This window comes from Motacilla alba, chromosome Z, assembly GCF_015832195.1.
Source record: "Motacilla alba alba isolate MOTALB_02 chromosome Z, Motacilla_alba_V1.0_pri, whole genome shotgun sequence".
NCBI lineage: Eukaryota > Metazoa > Chordata > Aves > Passeriformes > Motacillidae > Motacilla > Motacilla alba.
Window position 1 is genome coordinate 1,798,216 of NC_052046.1, and position 24,040 is coordinate 1,822,255.

Sequence of the window (24,040 nt, forward strand, 5' to 3'; positions counted from 1 at the left end):
GCTTTGGGGGGTGTTTCAGGTCATAAAACCCAAGTGCTGTGCCTGGAAAGACAGATTGCTTCCACAGCATAAACAAATCTGTAGAGCCCAGGCAGCCAGCAAATTCACCATGTGCAACATGTGTGTCTCTCCACCCCTCTTGTGCTTTCCTGTCCAAACTGGAAATGGCTTGGGCATTGTGGGAAAGTCCTGTGGGGAGTGGCTGAGGGAGCTGGGAAGGGGCTCAGCCTGGAGCAAAGGAGGCTCAGGGGGGACCTTGTGGCCTCTGCACAGCTCCTGACAGGAGGGGACAGCCGGGGGGGGTCGGGCTCTGCTCCCAGGAGGAGAGGGCATAGGCTGCACGAGGTTCATGAGGACAGGTTGGACATGAGGAATTTTTTCAGGTTGGACATGAGGAATTTTTTCACACAGGGGGTTGGTTAAAAATTGGAAGAGGTTTCCCAGGGAGGTATTGGAGTCCCCATCCCTGGAGGCGACCAGGGAAGGCCTGGACAGGGCACTCAGTGCTCTGGGCTGGTGACAATGTGGGGATCAGGCCCTGCTTGGACTCGATGATCTGGGAGCTCATTTTTAACGGAGATGATTCTGTGATTTTCTGATTGCTGCCCTCTGGAGAGGGAGAGAGGTGATGTGTATAGGTGGCAGATGCCTGTTACTTAAAATGATCCCCACATGGGTCCCACGGAGCTGGGACTGGCATGAGGTGGCACTAAAGCTTTGTCAGAGCCTTTGTCGTTCCATCTGCATCAAACCCCTGGAGTGAATCTGCTGTCCTCCAGGTGGTTTTTGGAAGAGCTGTGTAACAATTGCTGGAGTGTGGATGTGCAAATCCCTCCTTACAGGTCCCCGAACTTGTGGCAGTGGGTAGGAATTAAAGGCTGTTTTTGTTGAAGGATTGATGAGCTGTGGCTGATGCTGCTCTTTTGTAAACCTTTTCTATCCCCTGATGGGTAGGGTGCAGTGGCCACTGGCAAACAGCAAAAGCTCTGCAGAGCACCTGAAAAGGGCTGTGTCTGTGTGTGTATGGGCTGCAGAGGGGCAACGCACACCCACTTGGGGGCTAGCAGTGCTTAGAAATGGAGGTTCTCCTTTGGAAGCCTGCGTGAGCACCATTTCCCAAGAGTTGCCTAATTTAAATCATCTTTGCTCTGTTTTGTCCTATCCATTATTTTCAGCTGTCAACATTAAGTGCCACAAAGACCCTGTAATAGGCTTCTTTCTGCTTCCCTCTAATAATCCCAGAAACAGTCACTGGGCCCTTTGTCTGGGGCTCTGTGATGGCTCTCAGTGTTCAATTTGCTGGAGAGGAACCACTTTGTGGAACAGTAGGACAATCAGTGAGGCAGTGGCTCGAGTGCTGCCATCCTCCCTTTGAAGAGGCAGGAGAGGAGCGAGATGGAATTGTGTTTTGCCCATCATGGTTAATGACTTCTAAGAAAAGCTTCAGTGGCAGCTCAACAAAAGCGATACTGGCTTACAAAAATAGATGTATTTAATTTACCCCAGAACTTGTTGGGGTTTAGAGTGATCCTTAGAGCTGAATGGGAACAGTGAGATCTGGTGTTCAGGTCTGGGTTAGGACTCGGAGTCTGTGTCCAGCAGGAGGATCCAAGCCTTGTGTGTCAAGGCCAGGATGAAGTCCAGCAGAAGTAAGTGTTGCCAGATTTTCTTGGCTTTTTTTAGGCGTTGGTAGGATCCAGTGAAAGGTCTTTGCACTGATACCAGCTCCACTAAAGAAGAGGTGAAAGGTGAGACAGCAGGGTCCTATCAGTACTGTGGATCCATCTTTGGCAGTCCTGAACTGCACAGACATTTCTTACATGTCCTCAGGGATGCCTGCCTGGGGCTGGGGGTGAACCAGGAGGATTCCTGAGTCCTCTTTCTGTACTTGGATGCTGCAGACTTCATATCTTCCTTGGGGCTGTGTAAGGCATCCCATGCCAAACTCAGCATAGGTTGAGGAAACTTTACCCTGGTTTCTTTCTCCTCATCTTTTACTGAAGTGGAGGAACAACAAGTGCCTCTATTGCATGAAATGTGTCAAAACATCCAGCATTCCAGGTGATTCCATACGGATCTTGCTTGCCCTGCCTGTCTCCTGCCCCTTCTGCCATCAGTTCTTGCTCCAGGTCTGCCCTCCCAGTCTAAGGGAGTCTGATTCAAAAATCTGCTTCAAAATTTCTGCTTCACAAATTCCCCTTGTCAAGGGATCAACTCAAGGCACCTAAAAGTACACGGATTACAACTAGAAGTACCCTAACAGTGCTGCACTGGGGATTAGAAGGCTGTTTGTCTTCATTGGTCAAGAATGGCTCTGTGACAGCCTTCTTCTAGAGATTTTAGGGGGAGTAAAGGTGTGGAGATGGAGCTTGGTGTGTTTTTGAGGAGCTCCTCTATGCACTGCTTATCATACCTTTCTTGCTCAGCCCTCTTGGTCCTGGATGTGAAAGGTTCCAAGATGGAGGGAGTCAGGGATGGCTGAGAAAGCAGGTGAAGAAGAGTAATAATTCAGCTTTTCTGTGAGTGCGTAAACAAGCTGTTATGGTGGGAACATAAATAATGAGGAGAAAAATAACTTTCCAAGTAAGTGTTGCAAGGAGAAGTAACTTTCCTTTTTAAATTTGAGCTGTGCATGCAGAAGCACAGGATGGGTGCTTCTGAGCCTATTTATCCTGAAACTTAATTCTTACAGAGACCATTGTCAGAGGGTTTTTTTTTTTGCATTGGCTTTATGTGGACTGGTGCTGCATTTAATCTGCCACCACTCTGCTCAGACCCTTTGCCTGCTGCTTGGCTGTCTTGAGTCCTGCTGGAGTGTCTGATGGGTTTTTGTGGCCTCGAAGCCTTATTCCACTCCATACTAAGACTGCAGCTTTAGGAATGAAAAATGAGTTTAAAAATGCTATTAAAGGAAAGCTGTTGGTGTAACATGATTTTTGCTCAGTCCCATATGGCTCGGGGGTCCTAGGCTCATTAAAAAAAACCACTTAAAGTGTGCTCTGCCTCACAAATGTCCCACAAATATCCCCTTGATGTTAGCATGGCCCACAGCTACACCTGGGTGTTTTCCATGATGTCCCAGGTCTGCAGTTGGGTGGGAAGCTAAAAATCTAAGGAAAACTGTCATGACAAAATCCAGGCTTGTTTTAGCCCATTTTGTTGAGGAAAGTTGCAAACTGGACCTCTGGGCAATCCCAAAGGAAAAGAAAAACAATGTGTTAGAAGAAGGAAAAAAACAAAACCAAAAAGAGCTGGAAGTGTTGAAGGCAGTCTCATGGGCTTGGGATGGCATGAACACTCAGCTCTGGCCAGGGCTGGCCGTAAAGCTGAAGCTGTGGTCGAGGAGAGAACTCGCCCTTGGGCTCTTCCTTGGAGTCAAGGAAGGTGGATTGTTTTCTGGTGATGAAATTTCCTATTGAAAAATTGAATGCTTCCTTCTCTCCCTTGTGAATGGGATGCCCGGGAAGTGAAGCATGCTGGTTCCAATTACCAGCACAGCCAGCCCAGGTGCTGCAGTCAGTCAGGAATTTATACCTTTTCATACGTTCTAGAAAAGATAAAAACTTTTTTTATTATTATTTTTTTAATTCTTTTTTTCTTTTTCAATGTATGTGATGAATTCAAAGCGGGAGTTCAGCCAGACTGCTTTTGATTTGTTCCCATATTAATGTTTTATGTCTGAATATGTGCCTGGTCACTCAAATTAGTCAAACTCACTAATGCAGTTGAGCCCAAAAATATGGTCCCAGTCAATGCAGGCTCATTGATAGGGCTGGAGCACCTCTCCTGTGCAGACAGTCTGGGAGAGCTGGGATTGTTCAGCCTGGAGAAGAGAAGGCTCTAAGGTCTCTCCAGAGACCTTATTGTGGCCTTTCAGTACTTAAAGGGGACATACAAGAAAAAAAAAAAAAAGAGAGTTTTTAGTAGGGCCTGTTGTGATAGAACAAAGGGTGATGGTTTTAAACTGAAGAAGGGGAGATTCAGACTAGATGTAAGGAAGGAATTTTTTGCTGTGAGGATGGTGAGGCCCTGGCACAGGCTGCCCAGAGAAATGGTGGGTGCCCCATCCCTGGAAATGTCCAAGGTTAGGCTGGATGAGACTTGGAGCAAACTGGGATAGGGGAAGGGTCTGGAATCCCTTCTCTCCAGACCCTTCCCTGCCTGCATGAGTGGATGGCCTGATTTACAGGCAGTGCTGGCTGGAGCTGGTGTGAGCTGTGACTTCAGATGGGCCCGTAGGCTCCAGCTTTGCATGATGCCTTCTGCAGATACCTGGCAGAGCACAAAGAGCTCGTTAAGGCAGCCAGTTTGACTGCAAGTGCACACCCCTTCCAGAGCACAATTGGCTAAGTGGTGCTCCAGGACCAGGCTATTGCACCCCCACATCCCAGTTGATATTTAAAATAAGAGCATACATCTCTGGTATTGTTTCCATCCAGGCTTGCCTGCAGCTCTTCGGGCAGGATCCCCACTTCCCTACAGGATTACACAAAGCCTCAACAGAGGCAAAACCTGCCCTGCAGTTTGAGACCAGGGGCAGCAGGCAGATCATGGAATCACAGAATCCTTTACAATGGAAAAAAGATCATTGAGTCCAACCACTCCCCAGCTCTGCCAAGGCTTTTAAATCCCTCCAGGGATGGGGACTCCACCACTGCCATGAGCAGCCTGTGTCAGGGCTGGGCAACACTTTTCACTAAGAAATTTTCCCCAGTATCCCATCTAAACCTGCCCTGGTGCAATTTGAGGCCTTTGCCTCTCATCCTGACCCTTGTTCTCTGGGAGCTGGGCCCCATCCCACCCTGGCTGCACCCTCCTGTCAGGGAGCTGTGGAGAGAGAGAAGGTCTGTCTCCTCTCAGGCTTCTTTTCTCCGGGAGTAACTGGCTGGAGGAGAATGAAAGAATACACAAAGCAGCTTACAATGCATGGAAATGCTGCATATACATGTGTGTGATTGCAGAAGATTCCCGTTGTATGGTTGTGTTACTGGGAGTACACGGTCATTAGGAGTGAGCTGGAGTGGGAACACCTGGAGGGCCAGAGTTAAGGGTGATTATGCAGCCCAGCCCTGGCTTTTCTTCACTGAGAGCTGCACAGCATAATTTCATCATGGATTTATATACAGCTAATTGGCATATAGTTTGATATGCAAATAAAACCATATAAATATCAAGAGAAAGACTTAAAGCTGTGCTTTCCACTGTCATGCTACAATCCTTGCTTTTCTGGTCAGTCTAATCTACTCGATTGCTCCTTTCATCATCTTGTGTTTTGAAGGCATGATATCTCTTTCAAAGAACATCTGTCAGACGTATATTAATTAGTTAATTTTTCTTCATGGAATGTAAACACGAGGGTGGAGAACCCAAAGCCCTGAGGATCCAATGAGGTGTGTGGCCAAGTAATTATTTTGGGGTAATGCAGAGATGTGCCTGTGCTCAGTCTATAAAGGCTAGAAACAGGTTTCCTACCAGATATAGTCAGTTTATGCTAAACACTGAAGTGAAATTTTCTTGATGTGGGCACTAGAGTCTGTGTCATAGACACACCATAGAGATGGCATTTCCAAACTGAGCTTTCTAAGCCAAAGACGCCACTGGCAGCAGTGCTGAAGTACGTTTAAATTCAGTTTTTAATTAGGAATATTAAGTTTAAGTAGTTCAAGAATGGAAGAAAGCATGGAGAGAGTCAGTATTTTTATGTTGAAGGAAAATTTAAGGTGTAAATCTAATAGCTGGTAGCACCAGGTTTCACTCCTGACTTGGGGCTGCCTGGATGCTTCTCACGTGGTTCACACTGAGAGCCAGATTTATTGGGATTTTTGTGTTTTGATCTTGGGCGAATGTCTTTTGCTGTGAGTCTTCAATCAGATACATTTTGTGTGGTAACAAGAAATAGGTTTTTGTGTGAGGGGACTGTGACGTGGTGTACACACACAGCAGTTGGGCTGGAGAAGAGCTTGGTGTGCAGTTCTGGGGCCAAATCCAGTGCTGGCAGCAGTGCAGAGGGGTGAATTGAAGCAGGGCCATGCACAGGTAGGTGCAGTACAGGAATTCCCAGAGGGTTCCCCAATCCCAGAGCACATCACTGGCACTGGAGCATGTCTTGCCACTGGGGACATTCAGAAATCCTGCTAAGGCAGGGTCCTCTCTGTCAAATCCCTCCTTGGCCCCTCTGGCTCTCTTGGCTGAGGTGTCCCCAGGCTCACTGGTGGTCACTGAGCTGGGTTCCCATTTCTGACCCTGCGTGGGACAGCTGCCCCTCTATTCTTGACAACAAGGCTCTTCCCTTTGGCTAGAAACAAAATGCAAAGTCCTTTCAGCAGGATGAGTTTTGGATTTCTGCAGCTTGCACCAAAGAAGTGCGTAACTTCCACCATCTGTCTTTACTACTTCTGCCTTTCCTTATGTGTCTTTTAATTTTTTATTTTATTTTATTTTTTTATTTGCTTTCTGGCTTCCAGTCCTGTTGGTAATGTGTTCAGTGTGGACTATTAATATATCCCAACAGGAGCAACCCTACTTATGTTTTCCTTTTGGAGTAAGGATTAGGGAATATCCCTTAGCCCTTCTTTTTCTTCCCTCCACTTTTTCTGTTTTTTCTTTTTTCCATCCTTCAGAGCTGAACTCCACTCATTCATGAGTTTTTGCAGGGACAGAGGAGCCTGAAGGCTGCAAGCTGGTCTGGTTTCTAGTCACTGCGTTTTTTTCCCAGGTCCCTTGTTGGGGGAGGAGGCCTGGAAGTTGACTACATTTTTTGTGGATTCTTCATGGCCTGCATCCAGCTCTGGGGTCCCCAGCACTGGAAAGACGTGGAGCTGCTGGAGCCAGCCCAGAGGAGGCCACGGAGATGCTGCCAGGGCTGAGCCCCTCTGCTCTGCAGCCAGCCTGGCACAGCTGGGGCTGTTCAGCTGCACCAGAGAAGGCTCCAGGGACACCTGCGAGCCCCTGCCAGGGCCTGAGGGGCTCCAGGAGAGCTGCCCAGGCACTGGGGACAAGGCATGCAGGGCCAGCAGCCAGGCAATGGCTTCCCAGGGCCAGAGGGCAGGCCCAGATGGGATATTGGGCAGGAATTGCTGGCTGGGAGGGTGGGCAGGCCCTGGCCCAGGGTGCCCAGAGCAGCTGTGGCTGTCCCTGCATCCCTGGCAGTGTCCCAGGCCAGGCTGGACAGGGCTTGGAGCAGCCTGGGATGGTGGAAGGTGTCCCTGCCGGCCCTTCCAACCCACACCATTCTGTGATTCTGTGAGCTGTGTAATTATGCAGTAGAGTGCAGATCGGTACTAAGGGCATTTTTTTTTTTTTTTTTTCCAAATAAGCATTGTTTTGCCATACCTGTCCAGCCAGATAATCACTAAAATGCCTCCAGGAGAAAGAGAGATGGCATCCACCATCAGCTGGGGGTCTGTGAAATGCCATGTATCCCGAAATTGTCGTGAAGCCACGACACTGGCAAAGCTAGGCCGAGGATTTTTTGCTGGGTCTCGTGGTTTCCTTGCCTTGCTGGATAAAATAAAACCTGCCGAAGCGGCGGCAGTGAGCTCCTATCTATCTGTTCTCATACTCCCAGCCGCTTCTGCCTGAATTATTCATGCTCTGTAAGTGATCTGCAAACAGCTCCTGTGATCTCCCTGTGATCTGTGGGTATGCCAGACTCACCCCTGCTTAGGTCAGGGCATTTTCTTGTTTCCTTCCCCGAGGCAGGGAGTCTGTGGGAATCTCCAGATTCCTCACCGCCTCTTTCTGATTAACCCAGACGTGTATTTATTATTTACGTGGCAGGATTTGTTCAGCTGTCCCAGGCACACGGTATTATCAGTGGATAAGCAGGAAGACTCACTGCAAACATCTGTAGTTGTTGCTTGACAAATCCTGTTTGTATAAATAATATTAAGGAGCTGCAGAGGCTGTTGAGGAGTAAATACCCTGGTGACTGAAGGCAGCACCGCCAGCTTTTCACCTGCATGTGCATCTCAATAGAGATTTACTGGGCTGTTTTACACACACATATACATACATATAAAATATTTCATTTTTTTTTAGTTCAAAGGTCCCTTCTAACCAAAATTATTCTGCTATTCCAGTATATAGGTATATATATTTTATGTATTTACCTTTTTTTTTCGTAAGCTCTTCCCCTGTATTTATTTCAGCTTTTAGGATTTTTTTTCTACTGATTTGGTCATGGAGATAGGTTGGCAAAGCCAGTGAGAAGGGCAGCTTATGGGCAGGTTATTGGCAGGTGTTTCGTGTGCTCTGCTATCTGTATCATTAATGAAATGGGCTGTAGGCCTGCCTCTTCCACCACACCCACCCCAGGTACATATTGGATCTGCCTCTCCAGTGCCATCTACTTCAACCACTCTTTATTTTGGGATGAGGATGGGGATGCTTCAGGAACCCTTGCCAGTGGAGCTGCCGCTAATGCTCTGAGCAAGGCACATGGGATCCCCTGGTCCCCTTCTCCAGCTGAGGGAGTAATTTGGGATGAAAAAAGCTCCATTTAGCCTACCTACTTTTTTATGCTAACCCATAGGAGGACCTGTGCCTCGTTCAGGATATCCCTCACCTACGACATAACCGGGATACAGTGAGTTTGTTAAAATGTCCTGTCTCTCTGCATTCTGGAAAGAGGATTTTCTATTAAACCTTAGGGAAATTACTGGCCTTGTTAACTAGTGTGGAAGTAATGAACCACAGCAGGGTGACTCGGGAGATTTGGGCCCTCGCTTCGTAAGACTGCATTGTTTCTTCAAATGAGAGAAATAATTTAAGCAAACAAACGAACAAAGAATTTCTGGAAATTAAAGTACGGTACAAATGGGATGATTTGCTCATCTTCTGTTTAATAGGAGCGGTGCAGTGAACAATTGTGTGGTCGACCTCAGAAATCTATCCATGGTAACTAGTCACAGGAGAGAAAAATAGACAGCCTGCCACCAACTTGGTATTAAAGTTCTATTTTCCCTTTTTTCCACGGTTGCTGGCCAGTCAGGGACTTTCCATGAATAATCAGCACAGCAGAAATCCCCTTCTGCTCCCTAGCAGCCATCTCTGCTCAGCAATCAAAGGTGCTTTTTGTACTGGTTTTGGCTTAAGTGGGGTTTGGTCCCAGTTTTCAGTGGGATCAGGCTGGGGCAGACCCTTCCTGCCAAATGCATCCTGCTGAAACAGGGCTGTCATAGAACCACGGAATGGTTTGGGCTGAAAGGCACCTCTCAACCATCCAATTTCATCTCCCACCAAGGGCAGGGGCACCTTCCACCTGACTGGGTTGTTCCAACCTGGCCTTGCCCTTTCTACCCCATGGCTGAGGTGTGTTTGTTGTGACGGAGCCTTTGGTTTTGTCACCTCTACCAGGTGCTGGGTGTTAAATTCCTGATGGGATTTGAGGTCTGTGCAAGCCCTGCAGGACCTCAGGGGCTTCGGGCAGGTCCTACAAGAGCCCAGAGGAAGGACAAAAAGGCGCTGTGAGGCAGAAGTTCAAAAATAAATATGGCAGAAATACTGGGCCTTCAGGCTGGATGGTCTGTTCCTCAAAAGACAATTTTGGAAGGGATCGCGGTGCTTTTGTTCTTCCATTAGGCAGCTGAGGAGAGAGCATTGTTTTCCTCCCCTCATCCGTTCCCCTTGTAGGGGAAGAAGGAGGACTTGGCCACCCTGAGCCGAGCATCCCAGGGGACCTCCCAAAACAAAGGGCTGCGTGGAGGAGGATTCCGTCATCCTGTCCCCGTCATCCCCTTCCCTCCCTTCACCCTGCCCTTGGCACGGCCGTACCCGCCCGCGGCTGGGGAGCGTGGGGAGGGGAATGCTCCTCTCCTTCCTCCCTGGAAGCCCGGCTGACTTCTCTTGCCTCAAGGTTTACTGCTGCCTCTAGGCTTGGCGAGGCAGCCCCGGGGTTTGTCTTCTGCCAGGAAGGAGTGTGAGCCCTTGGGATGGTGTGGCAGTGTGACGTGTCCAGGTGAGGTGGCTTGGGTAACACAGCGCTCCTCAGGAATGTCGTGTGGGTGTTCCTGGTTGTGGATTGAAGCTCTGTGGACACATCCTGGTGTAATTTCTCTCCTCTGTGCTGAAGGCATCCAATCTGATCTGCAGAGAAGGTCTGTGAGTTGGAGAGCATCTCCTCAGCCACTCTCTCTGTGACTCGAGTTAATTCCCTGTACAGGAAAACGTGGCTGGCTTGTGGAGCTGGAATAGTTTTGGGGGTTATTTTTTTGCGGTTGTGTAGGTTTATTTACAAATAGCTGGACTAACACCAACCTGTCTTGTTTTGCCCAGGCACCAAGACTGACCCTGCTGAGAGCCCCTGAGATACTAAACTCTATGAGCAGAGACCACTTGACTGCACTCAGCACCTTTCAGGATCAGGCTCTAGGTAATTATTCTAATTCTTTGCCTGGATGATGGGGGAAATTGCTGTTCTGGGCTATATAGACCATCTGAAATGACATTTCTAGTTGTTCATCCCATGAACTCGTGGATTTTTTTTTTCCTGCTGAAGGTTGTCACTCTAGATCAGTGGCTGGGCACTACAATAAAACCACTGCTCCCTCAAACATAGAGCAAAATACCAGCCTTGCTTCCAGAGGGGGAATCATAGAATGGTTTGTGTTGAAGGAACCCTAAAGACCATCTCGTCCAAGCCACTTCTAATGGGACATATTCAACTACACCAGGCTCCTCAGAGTTCCATCCATCTTAACTTGAATATTTCCAGGGGGAAGGCATCCTGGAATTGCTGGATCATCATTCTGGTAATGGTCACCAGCTGTGCTGCTTGGCAAGTTCTCTTGAAGTTAACTTGCAGAGAGCTGTAAAAACAAGCAGTCAATATCAAAAAAGGTGTTCACTACTGTCAAAAGCAGTCAAAGGCTTAAAATACCAATATTTGTTGGCAAGGATGCTTGTTTAGATCAGGCTTTTAAGAATTGCTTGAAACCTACAGCTGCAGGAGCCTTCTTTTTGAAATAAGCTCTTATTTGTCTGGGTTTACAGTAGCTTCATTCTCTCCTCCAGACCTGACCTCACTGTTGTGCCTCTGAGGAACTTTAAATCCTTGCTCCAAGGTGGATAGATGGAAATTGAGGAGCCTGGGGCCTGGCATTGTCCTGCTCTGCATCTTCATGGAGATGAAGATGGTGCTTTGCCTGGGGGGTGTGGGCAGGATTAGACCCAAGATTTGTGCTTTTATCCCAGCAAGGCCAGCTCAAGCACAGAGCACGAGCTAGAGAGGTGAGGATCTCAGGGGTAGGTTTTAAGGGGAGTAAGAAGGAAGCAGGATGCTGTGGATGTTACTCCGAAGCACTAAGGACGAAGGATTTCCTGTAGGATTGACTTCCTGAGTGAGATGACATTCCATACAAAATTCTCCACGCTGATAGAAGCATCAGTCAATAGAGGGTTATAATTTTTAACCTGATTTGCTGATTTTTTCCCCAAGTCAATAAAAACCAGCTCCCCACTGATTTCAGCAGAGGCTACAGCCCAGCTCAGATCAGAGTGGCATGAGAGCAGAGGGTCTTGCTGCCCCCTCTCCCAGGGCATCCTCTGTCCATGCAGAGCTCCATCCCTCCATCCCTTGCAGCTCTTGTGGTGACATTTTCAGGTCTCAGGCAGGAGGACATTGACTGGCTTGTTTCCTGTTTTGACAATCTCCGTTTCAAATCCTCTGTAACACAGCTTTGTGCAGGGAATTAGAACACCACATCCTATGTCCTCCTCCCTTGAATATTGCATTGGGGAGCTAAGCTCATATTTCCAGTGGGGAGGGAGAATACACACGTCATGAAACAGGCTCAGAAAGTGAAAGAGGGAAAAATGAAGAATGAGAAAGAAGGAAAACATTCAGCATCAGGGCTGCAGTGGGATGTTTTTCCATATCCATGCAGAATTTGTGGGAATGGGGTGCTCCCTTGGTGCCAAAAGTCATATGCTTTGTTGAACTGCTGCTGTCAAAACTTTGAGAATAACTAAAATGAAAAGGTCGCGGGTCAAGTGGACGTTTTCCAATTAACTGGAGCTCAGTATAAATCCTGGGGAAGGAAATAAGCCAACAAACATCCACCAGCCCTGTGTCTGTGTCTCCTGCTCAGGTGCTGGCTGCTGGTGGCAGGTCCTTCTGGGACATGCCACAGGCAGGCAGATGCCTCAGCACCCTGAAATCGTCCTCAGGTAGCATCTCCCTCCCCAACAGATTTCTGTGCAAATTTCAAATTCAGCAGAACTGGATTCAGATTTGATCTAGGTCAGCAATCAGGAGGGTCAGGAGGTTGCTTCAGCGGAGCGTGGAAGGTGAGAGAACACCTGCCTGTGAGGAACCTGGGCTGGAGGCTCATCCTAAGCCCCTGCAGCACATCTTCAGCCAAGGGCTGGTGTTTGCTGCTCTAAATTCAGCAGTTTTGGGTGGGCAATGCTCCAGGGGAACGTCAAGGCAAATGTGTATCTGCCACCACTGCACATTGCCCCTTGCAAAGTCCCCCCCCGCCGAGGTTTTGGTGTGGCCAATTGCTCTTCCCGGAGTTGTAGCCTGAAAATAGGGATAGATAAAGGCAAAGTGTTCTGGGAGCCATGCCAAGCCAAGGCCCCGAGTTGTTAAGAGATCCATATCTCAGTAACAGATTTTTTTGGTCTTTATCAGCTTTTAAGAGAAAATACAGTGTTTGCAGGAGCAGATTGGGATCATCCTGAGGAAAGGAGTTCTCCTTTTAAAATTGTATTGCTTTTATTACTATAATAATAATAATAATAATAATAATAATAATAATAATAATAATAATAATAATAATAATATTTTTGCAGTGAAGCCATATATGAGAATGTTATTTGTGTAGGAACTGGAAATGAACCTGAAATGATCAGCGTATTTTTTAAAGGCACTTTACAAGTCATTTGGCATTGGAAAAGGTACAACTATCCATCAAAGAAGGGCTTGGGGATAAAATAATTAGAAATCACACAACCATAGCAAAGGAAGATTAGTGCTAAAATTAGAAGCCATAAAGTTGTTTTTAGATTAGGCTGGAATCTGGGCAGGCTGCTTTATTGTAGCCTGTTACTTTAAAAAATGTAAGGTGAGAGGTGTGAATTGCCTGCATTTGGTCGTGTCCCAGTGGAAATGCTGTTGTGAATGTTAGGCAGGATGATCTGTGAGGTGGATTTCAGGGAAATCCTGATGGGGAATGGAAGTACAGTCCCATGTGAAAGGTGACCAGCTGCTAAAGGAGCTGGGTTCAGTGCTGAGTTCTTCTCCACAAGGGTGTCCCCATAAGTTTGGTTTGCTCCTAGTTTTGTTTCAGGGTTCTAGTGGCCAAACACCCACACTGCATCCAGAAAAGGTGGTGGGATGGCTGGAATTGGGAGTTTAGATTGGAATTTCCACCCACAGGTGGGCTGGGTGTGAGTTGGAGCGGCTGTGGTCCCCAGACCTGAGTTGTGCCCTTGGGTCCAGACAATGACATCAGGTAGGCACTGCTTGATTGCTTTGTTTTTCTGCTGGACCTCCTCAGGCATGAATAGGAATGAATCCTCCATCAGAGACAAACACAGAATTGATCAGAGGACAGACCAGGAGAGCTTGGGGTGTTCATCCTGTGCAAGAGAAGGCTCCAGGGAGAGCTCAGAGCCCCTGCCTCCAGGGGCTTCAGGAGAGCTGCAGAGGGATTGGGGACAAGGCATGGAGGGACCGGACGAAAGGAATAGTTTTACAGCAGAAGGAGAGATCCAGACTAGATAGAAGGAAGAAACTTTTTGTGATAAAGGGGGTGAGCCCTGGCACAGATTTCCCAGGGAAGTGGATGCTCCATATATAAATCCCTTCAGGAAAAAGGGTCTTGGTGCTAAAGCTCTTCTGGTACAGCTGGAAGGGTGTGTGTAACATGAGCAAAAGGCTGGAGGACAAGGTCAGGCGCATCCAGATGTTTTCATAGAAGAAGATGTCAAGAAGAAATCCCTTCACCCAGAGAAATATGACTTCTGCAGGGCTGATGCCTTTAGATTTGGAGTGGGGGATTTCTGGGATAGAAACCCGAACTTTGTGGGATGTGCTGCCTAAATATGGACACAATTAGGTGTACCTCTTCCCCTGGCCCCAGCAGAGGTACCAAATGAAAGGGTCTCAGGTTCCCTGCTGGCTGGGAAGCGCCAGCCCTGTTGTGACCACCCACAGCATCTTTCCTGCACGTGCATTTCCCAGTGCCTGCAGGGGAAAAGTGGAGTTGAGCAGACTGCCTGCTCCCTCCAGCCCACTCCCCGCTGTGCCTGCAGCTCAGTGAAAGCAGGACAACTCCTCATCGACTCTTTGTAGCCCGAGAACAGAGCCTTGGAAAAGTCCAGCAGCGGGAACTTTACTAATTCCAGCTAATGACTCCGAAATACTGACTGAGGGGGACAATTGCTCACCATCAAAAGTGGCAGACAAAAGAAATGCAGTGCATTGTAATAGCAAACGAAGCTGAATCTGATCTGATGGAGCACCTTTCATATTCCAAGCGTTTCAAAGCCCTTGGCAGAGTAATGAGCTGCGTGCTGACAGCGGGGCCACTGGACTGGGCTTTATGTGACCAACAATAGCCAGCACAGTTGTTGGCAGAGGACTGCTCGTGGTGGGAGAGGGGATGGATGGTGGCTGGCATGTTGGGGCTGTCCTGTGCTTTCCTGGCTGTTTTAGTGCTGTTGGAACTCTGGCTAGTGTTTGGATGGGTGCTGGAGGTGACCAGGCAAGATGTTTGTCTTTCTTAAAGGGGGCTTAGAGGGAAGATCTAGACTGAGTTTTTAGTAGGGCCTATAGTGAGACTATAAGGGTTGATGGTTTTAAATTAAAAGCAGGGAGATTCAGACTTAGTATGATGAAGAAAGTCTTTATGATGAGGGTGGGCAGGCCCTGGCACAGGGTTCCCAGAGCAGCTGTGGCGGCCCCTGGATCCATGGAAGTGTCCAAAGACAGTTTGGATGGGGCTTGGAGCAACCTGGGCTAGTGGAAGGTCTCACTGGCCCTGGAGAGGGGTTGGAACTGGATATTAAGGTCCCTTCCAATCCAAACCATTTCAGGATTCTTATTTGAGAGGGGTGGAGAAACACGTTCTGACACACATGAGGATCCCTTGGTGCAGCTGAGAATAGCCCTTGGCCTCCCAGGTCACCTTCTGTCCCTCTAATCTTGCAGTGCTCATGACAGTTTCATGAAGGCCCACGTATTACTTCAGCTCTTTAATTTTAGCTGAGCCAGAATAGAATAGCTTTGGTGCAGCTGTGGGAACAGATATCTTAGTCCTCAAACTATTCCTGTGGCAGGGAAGTTTCTTGCCAGTTGCGAGGAGAGGAAAAGGTTAATTGCACATTTTTTTTCCCTTTTTCTTTCCTTTTTTTTTTCCAAAGAGGAAATAAATGTACCTACCCCACCCTAAGGGGACAGCACAAATCTGTCAGCCCTTGTTGGGTGGGGGCAGGCAGCTGGGCTGTGTTAAGGAAGTCACCCTGGGGAGGGAAGGGGTTTGTGGCATGGGTGGGGGGGCTTGGCTGCCTGCCCTGAGCTGCAGGCAGAGAGGGGGCTGTGGTCCTGGGCTGATTTAGACAAGGCTCCAATGCTGTCTGCAGAGCCCTAGAGTTGCAGAATGGTTTGTATTGAAGGGACCTTAAAGCCCATCCAGTGCCACCCCTGCCATGGGCAGGGACACCTTCCACTGTCCCAGGCTGCTCCAAGCCCTGTCCAGCCTGGCCTGGGACACTGCCAGGGATGCAGGGGCAGCCACAGCTGCTCTGGGCACCCTGGGCCAGGGCCTGCCCACCCTCCCAGCCAGCAATTCCTGCCCAATATCCCATCTGGGCCTGCCCTCTGGCCCTGGGAAGCCATTGCCTGGCTGCTGGCCCTGCATGCCTTGTCCCCAGTCCCTCAGGAGCCCCTGGAGGTCCTGGCAGGGGCTCTGAGCTCTCCCTGGAGCCACAGGACTTCTAACAAGTTAATCTTACCTGGGGTTGCAATAGAGGATCTGTACATAGGCCTGATTTGGAGTTAGAAAATATGCTGAGGGGTGAAAGAGATCCCAGACCTTGTCCTGTGTGACCCAGGTCCTTCACTAACTCCTTCCTTCAGCTCCCTGCTAACCAAGACCACCAGATTCCAGCAGCTTCACGGCTTTCCTGGAGGGCACATGGGTTTGTGTGGGGTTTGCTGCATCACCCCCATCCCAGCAGTCAAGGGAGGGTGGGAAGCTAAGCTAAGCTGCTTTGGAAGCCTGGATCCTCCTCACTCCATCTGTGTTTCTGTGCACTCCAACTGGGTCGGGCTGATGCCATGGCAAGACTTCCTCTTGCAGACAGCAGTCTTGCAGGCTGTCATCCTGCAGCAGGGGCTTGATGGTGTGCAGATGGATTTGCTTTCCTGTTTCCCTTCCTCTCGGCCTTGTGCTGAGGCTGGCCAGCCCTGCTTCCCAAGCAGGAATATCTCAAGAGGCCAGCTCACCATCTCCATCATGACCCAACCTCGTGTAGGTGTTCTGTTTCCACTTCTGAATCGATTCCCATAGGAATATATAAGGAACCAACATTTTAAGTTTCTCGGGGAGCTGATTGCAATAAAAAAAATACACAGAGCCTATGCAAATATTTCTTTTTGTGGATTTATATCAGCAGGGCTGGTATGAGCAACCTGTGCTCATCATCTTCTGATTGTAGTAGGAGGCAAATCAGCTATGGGGGCTCAAAGGAGACTGAGCTCAGAGAAGGAGCAAGGGAAGGTGGAGTTGATGTTGGTCCTGGTGGTGTGTTTGAGGTGGATTTACATCCTTACACTTTGCCAGAGGGATGCTTTGCCCATGGTTCTCATTTCAGCTGAATGTTGTGGTAGGGACAGGAGGGAAGACGTTAGGAAGGGAAATGTCGGATTTATAATGTCAAGCTGTCATTGTTGGGTCCAGGAGACCAGCAGTGGAGCCTGGGTGCTGTTTCCCAGAGGAGGGATGGATCTGTTGAGCCTGTGCCTTCCTCTGGGGCTGTGGGACAATGCTGTGCCCGAAGTTGAGCCACAGCCCTGGGGCAGAGGGGGCTCTCACTGCCCCGTCTGGCACAGCTCCAGGGCAAGGGGCTCGTCTGGATTCTGCCAAACAGGTTTCCTTGCCTCCTGTCTGGGATTCACCATGTGTCTGAGCTTTTAATATCACTTCACTCTGCCTCCCTACATCCCATGCCCCTGTCCCAGATGTATTTGTGTAAGTGGCTTTAATTAACTTACATTTTCCTGTGCGTGACAGCTCCTTGAGGCTTCGGTAGCTGTTTTCTGTCCTTCCACAGTTGTCACTGACATGTAGCACTTTCCCTGCAGACCCGCTTTCAAGCCTATCGTGTTCTTCCCTTTCTCTGCGGAATTATTTTAACATACTGAAGGGAATTGTTTCCATGTGAGCATAGTTGCACACTCTCAATTGATTATTAGGTGTGATTTTCCTGATCCCTGCTGGTATCTACGAGGATTTTGAGCGAGGAAGGCAGAGTGGCGTAGGATGATGGCTCAGGTCAGATAGATTTATCTTCACCAGTGACAAGACTGATAACTCTGGAGTGGCATGGCTACAGGTGTTATCATTTGGGTGTCTCCTCAAGAGTGAAGGTTAATGTCTTGCCACTACTGATCCATCACAGTGTTATCTGCAGGATTTACAGGTCTTCTTGTGCCTCTCCAGCAGCAGCAGGTCCAGTTTTCTGGATCTCTGAGCTGTGTACCTGCTCCCTGCTTGCAGCAGCCATAGGGGTCATGTTGGCAAGCCCTTGCTCTCATGGATTTGTTTGGAATCAAAGTCAGGGATAATTCCTGCTTGTCACTGCATAGCTTTATGCTTCCCCAGTGGGATGGACCGGGACAAGCCCAAGGGTTCAGTGCTCTGCCAAGGGAAGGCATCACAGGATGGGTTGGGTTGGAAGGGACCTCAGAGCTGATGTCTTCCACCCCCTGCCATAGGCAGGGACACCTTCCACTATCCCAAGTTGTTCAAAGGAATCAGGCAGGTGAAGGCAAGACAAGCCTTGACCCTGCCTTCCAGAGGATCACCCAAGAAATCTGACCAGGAGGATGGAAAAGAGCAAGGAGGGACTCGGATCTGAAGTAAAATCTCTTGGGAAAAAGGGAAAAAAAAAGGAAGAGCAATAAATCCAGCAAATTAAAATGAAAAGGCAGCTAACATGAGTGACAATTGTACAGCATCAGATAACGCTGCATCCTGAATTCCAGTGGGATAGGAAATATGAAGCAAAAATCACTCAGGTGCTTCTAGATAGCGATAAGGAAAGCAATTCCCATTTACCGGCAGAAATAAAATAAGAGGTCGTGATAAACCCTCCATGACTAGACTGGATTAGGGCTCTGGCTGTGAAAATTCATTACAGGCATGCAAAAGAATGCGTATCGTGCCAGCTAAACTGACTACAAACACCATTTATTTGGAGAAGAGACGATTCAGTCAGAATAAATAGATTTCTTTCAAAGGGAAGGGAGGGTGATCTGACACAAATCTATATTCCTGCCTTGTCATTTATTATGCAAATAAGTCTCACACCTCTCTAAGACATGAGGGATGAGTTTATGTTGGAAGAATAATCTTGAACTGCTCCAAGGATTCCAGGGCCAGGCTGGGGTTTCTTGCACACAGTGGCAGGAGATGCTGATTTCAGGAGGGGTTCTAGTGGCAATGAGGGTCATGCAGCTGGGTCAGATGTTTTTAGATTTCCCTTAAACAAACCCATCCCTTCACACTTTTCCCTCCTGTTTATGGTGTTTTGCTTAGGATTTTATTTTATTTTATTTTATTTTATTTTATTTTATTTTATTTTATTTTATTTTATTTTATTTTATTTTATTTTATTTTATTTTACTTTATTTTATTTTATATTATTTTATTTTATTTTATTTTATTTTATTTTATTTTATTTTATTTTATTTTATTTTATTTTATTTTATTTTATTTTATTTTATTTTATTTTATTTCTGCTTTTGTTCTATTCTATTATATTCTAGAGTCATAGAATCACAGAATGGTTTGGGATGGGAGAGACCTTAAAGATCTTCTAATTCCATCCCCCTGCCATGAGCAGGACACCTTCTACTATCCCAGGATGCTCCAAACCCCACCCAGCCTGGCCTGGGACACTTCCAGGGATGGAGCAGTCACAGCTTATGTAGGAAATACCTTTTCTTGTATTTTCTAGTATTTTATTTTACTTTATTTGCCCATTCTCTGTAGGAGTGACTATATATGGGGGTCATGTGCAGATGGAAGCCTGTGGTGTGTAATCTGTCCTTGTCTTCAGTTCTCTTTTTTTTTTGGCATCAGCACCCATTAAAGCGGCATCACTCTTCTGGGCTCAGTGGAGCAGGACACATTTGAGGTTCAGACTCTGAGGTGGTTGTAGGTGGCAGCAGAAGCACTTAGCCTGATGTGCAGGGACCAAAACGTGACCTAACACCTCCTGTTCTAGCAATTACATCTCTCAGGATGCTAATTTTAGAAAAAGAATTGAGCTGGCAGGGGCCACAAACAGTGGATGAAACCCTGATACTCCATTTGGCGGAGAGAGGGCTGAGCCAGTGTTAAAAGAACAAAAAATAACAACAACAACAAAAATTAAACAGAAAAGTATCTCTAGAAGGTTGTTTCTCCTGACAAGAATGTTGTAATTTTTGTAGCTGTGTTTTGGAAAAACTCCTGAATTATATATGTGTGAACAAAGCTCCAGGGGGAGAATCCTGACTCACAAATCCACCAAGCTCCCATCTCTGAGATGGACTCTTAAGCATGACTCAGGACATATGGGTCTTCTCTCTAATGCAGCATGCAAGTCAGGGGGATGCTTGGGAAGTGGAGGGATCCAGGTGAGACATTGTACAGTTGTAGGAGACCCAGAGAACCTGGATTGTTGCAAAAACACACCTGAAGGACTTCCCTAAATGCTTGATCCCAGATCCTTCCCCATCACAGCCAGTCAAGGTATTTGCATGGATTTGTGTTTCTGGTGATCTTAGAAGATAGATGGGCAATAGATGGCTTATGACGGAGTAAAGGGACAGGGGACAGGTCCTTGGATGAGCAGGAAGGACTGAGCACCCAGCTTTGCTGCAGCCAGGGAGGAGGAGAGTGCACCATGTGGGTGTCTTGGGGTATTTTACACTTGTGTTGTGCCCTCAGCATTTCTCTGGTGCTGGGCTGGCCAGGCTCTTGCAGCGCTCTGGAGAGATTCCGCTAATGGGATCTGACCTGATGGCTTTGCATGTTTTAAGTAAATTAAACGCAGCTGCTAGGAAAATCCAGTAACCTTAACAGCACCACGGCTCCGTTGTCTGCATTGTAATTACAGCGGCAACCGCTGGGAAGATCTACTTTCTGGTTTATTTTAAAATAACTTCTGAGCCACCCTTTGATCAACTACTTCATCCCCAAGTCCTGCCTGTCCTCTCCCAAGGTTTAACCCTTGCTGTATCTTTAAGCATCTGTCTGATCACACTTCCAGTCAGCCACAAAGGCAAGCAGCTGATTGCAAAAATTGCTTTTCTCCCCAAATATATCCTGTAATTTTTGAGGTGAGGGAGAATTTTAAACCAGAGCTTACAGGGTGCATGCAGACTGCAGAAACTGAGCAGAGTTTTATGGCTCCTGGGGAAGGGCAACTTGAAATATGCATCTTTTTGTTATGCTTTAGCCAAAATCCTTTGTGCCCTGCAGAGAAATGGGTTTTCTGTCACAGTGACAACAGCGAAAGGACTTAGATTTATGTAGGAAGCAAAATTAGGAGCCTAATTAGTTTTTCCCTTGTCATGCCTTGAGTGCAACCCATGCTGCAAAAGCAAGTGGTCAGCTCGTGGCACGGGGGCATAGCTGCGTGCTCCTTTCCTGCATTAAAAACTCACACCAGCTTCTCCACAGGAACTGTGTGGGCTTACATTTCTGAGGGACACCCGGGATTAGAGAAATGGCTCGGGGAATTCCATCAGAGCCTGCAAAAGGGCATGAAACACTATGTTTTAAGCATGTCCCAGTGCAAGGAAGTTGGCTCAGCATGGTGGGGTGCTGGTGGCACCTCGATGGCAGCGTGTTCAGTGTGCCACAGCTGCTGCACCTGAGGTCGTGTTGTTTTTGATTATACAATCCTAGTTTGGTTTGGGTTGGAAGGGACCTTTAGAGGCCATCTGATTCCATCCCCCTGCCATGGGCAAGGACATTTTCCACAACCCCAGGTTGCTCCAAACCCCATCCACCCTGGCCTGGGACACTCCCAGGGAAGGGGCAGCCACAGCTGCTCTGGGCACCCAGTGCCAGGGCCTCAGCACCTTCATCATAAATCATGAGTATGGCTGCCCTTCATCCTGCTGGACATGGGATGAGCTGAGGGTACGTTTTCCATCTTGTTTTCCAGCCTGATTCCTTCTCTTTGCATCCAGGCTACTCAGGACAGGCAGACCCCAGCTGTGGTGCTCTGCTCTCCCATCTGCTGTCAGCAGCACGTTGATGGGCGTCTGCCTTGGAGAGCAAAGCGGGTGCCTGTGCATGTGATTTGGGTGAAAACACTGGCTGAGTGTGATTGAGGTTGTAAAGTTTATGAGATTCTGCATTTTATGGTAAATTTTAAATTGACACTGCAATCAGGAGCATTAGGGTCTGTAGAGGAAAGTCGGTGTGATGTGTTGCAGAGCACAAGGTGGTAATTTCCTCTCTCATATTGATCCTATCAACAGCAAAGAATGAAGCAGCTGCTTCTTGGAGGATTGGTTTTTTAATGCGTTCATTTTATGTAATTTGTAGAGTATTATTTATTATGTGGGGTTTTTACCCCCTATGCTGCCTTTCCCTCTCCCCTCTTTTCTAGAAGGGTGCAGCGCTGTCTCACCTACACTTCTCACCTGTGGATTTCAAAAGCCCTTTCCGACCACAGCTGATGCCTGCTGTTTCCATTTTCACACAGGAAGGGGAAAACTGAGCATTGGAGATTGGAAAGGGTGTCAGCCCAAAGATGCAGCCAGGTCACTCCTTCTGAGCATGATCCACACACTCAGTTCTTTCCGAGCTGGGAGGGATGATCTGTCTCAGGGCAGGTTTATTTGCTGGAAGAAACAGTCCCTGGCAATAAAAAAAACCCCAGCAGCAATCATCCCAAACACTCTCCTAGGCAATGAAATGTCCGTGTGTGCCAGGGCATGGTAGAAGTGCCTTTTCAGAGTGTTTTCCATGTGGGATTTTCTGCAGGGGCGTGGGTGGCTTGGCTCCCGTGATTCTAGAGGGCATCTCCAGGGCACTGCCCTGTTTGAGGCAACAAAGGCTTTCAGTGAAGCTCAGGAGGAATCTGAGTTAGTCAAAGACTCTTTAGAGCATTTGAAGGGAATGGGCAGAGGCCTCTGGGAGGAATTTGGGGGTCACCTGGGTATGAAGGCTGTGAGATGAGCTCTTCCCCAGGCTTAGACCCATTACAGATGAATCACAGCAAAGGGGTTTTTTTATGATGTTTGGTTTTAAGATATGCCAAGAAGATTTAAAAAGAACTGATTGCAAAAGTCATGGGCATTTTAAAGTAATATTTGATGGGGATTTCTTGAAGATGCTGTGATGCAGCCTACTGTAGAAGCATCTGCTTCCCAGATTAACAGAGGGTTTGCAAACAGCACTTGGGAAGCACCCTCCAAGATTATTTCAAAACTGCAGAACAGATCTGGTGAATGATTTGTGGCATGGAGTTGCATATCAGTTGCTCTTTCTCCTTTCTTTGTCAAATTTACTTGTTTCAGTCCTATTATGCACAAGCACTGGAACCATCCTGGAAGTGTGGATGTGCCAGGGTTGTGCTGCTCATCACAGCAGGGGCCTGAGGGTGCAGAGCTGCAGGGCATCCCCATCCCGTGCAAATATGTTTTATTTAGGAGCTGTTGAATCTTAGCCCAGGAGCTGGAGGTAGGCTGCAGTGGCAGATAAAAATACTAACTTGATGCTCAGTCTCCTTTTAGGGTCAGTGGTTGTTTGGCCAGTGGAGTCTGGAGGGTGTTTCACACCCCAAGAGAGAGATACTGAAGTTTGAGTAACTAAATGGCTCACCAAACACCCAGAATGGTGCCAACTGCATCCCCGTGAGCTGCAGTAAGAGATGGGGCAGCCTACACATGTGTAGCCTACACAATTGAGCTGCTGGCCAGAGGTGTCCATTTTTACCCCAGGACGCATTGCTTAGTCTCCATCTGTCAGTTAGGAGGGATTCAGGTCCAGAGTTTTGCCTGGCAAAGCCAGGCATGGCTCTGGGGTAGTTTAGGGAGTCCAGCGTAGCAATGAGAACTTGCATTAAAGCAACTAAAGCCAGGATCTGTGTGGGCACCCCCCTGAGATGCCTTAGTTGGAGCTGAGTCCTACCTGGTGTGCCAGGGAGTGGTGTAGGTTTATCAGCTGTCCCTGAGAGTCACCTCCTGGCCTGGACACTGGGGAGGGCATGCCCATGGTCTGTGCTGGCTGTCAGTCCAGGGTAATCCTGGGCCTCAGGTGACCTAAATTCCAGCTGCTGGCTGGTCAGGGCTGGAGCATGGATGGCAGCCTTGGAAGGCCACTGGAAATATGTGAGTGCTTGTTCTGTTGAGGATGGGGCTTTTCCCTGGGGAAATCTCTGGTGTCCTCAGCATAGACATGGACCTGTTGGAATGCCCAGAGATGCTCCAGGGGCTGGAGCCCCTCTGCTCTGGAGCCAGCCTGGCACAGCTGGGGCTGTTCAGCTGCACAAGAGAAGGCTCCAGGGACACCTGCGAGCCCCTGCCAGGGCCTAAAGAAGGCTTAGAGGAAAGATGGAGACAAATTTAACAGGGTGTGTTACAATAGGACAGGGGGTGATGGTTTTAAATGGAAGGGGAATCAGTTTAGATCAGCTATCAGGAAGAAGTTTTTTACAGTGAGTGTGGTAAAACACTGGCACAGGCTGCCTGGAGAAACTGTTTCCAGGGATCCAGGAAACTGTTTCCAGGGATGCCCCAGTCCTGGAAACATTCAAGGTCAGGCTGGACAGGGTTCTGAGCCACCTGGTCTAGTTGAAGATGTCC

The 24,040-nt window shown here is 48.0% G+C and overlaps 1 protein-coding gene across 7 annotated transcripts in view; it reads left to right on the forward strand.

Moving 5' to 3' along the window:
- ZBTB7C (zinc finger and BTB domain containing 7C) overlaps positions 1-24,040 on the forward strand; it is a 145,208-nt gene that overhangs the window by 42,977 nt on the left and 78,191 nt on the right. For 5 of the 7 annotated variants that reach the window (XM_038124907.1, XM_038124909.1, XM_038124908.1 and 2 more), the window contains one exon: positions 10,276-10,372. In XM_038124907.1, coding sequence (XP_037980835.1) covers positions 10,276-10,372 — 97 coding nt within the window. Of the gene's footprint in view, positions 1-9,467; positions 9,959-10,275; positions 10,373-24,040 lie in introns of those variants that run through there. The other 2 variants (XM_038124913.1, XM_038124914.1) reach the window with 2 other exon arrangements.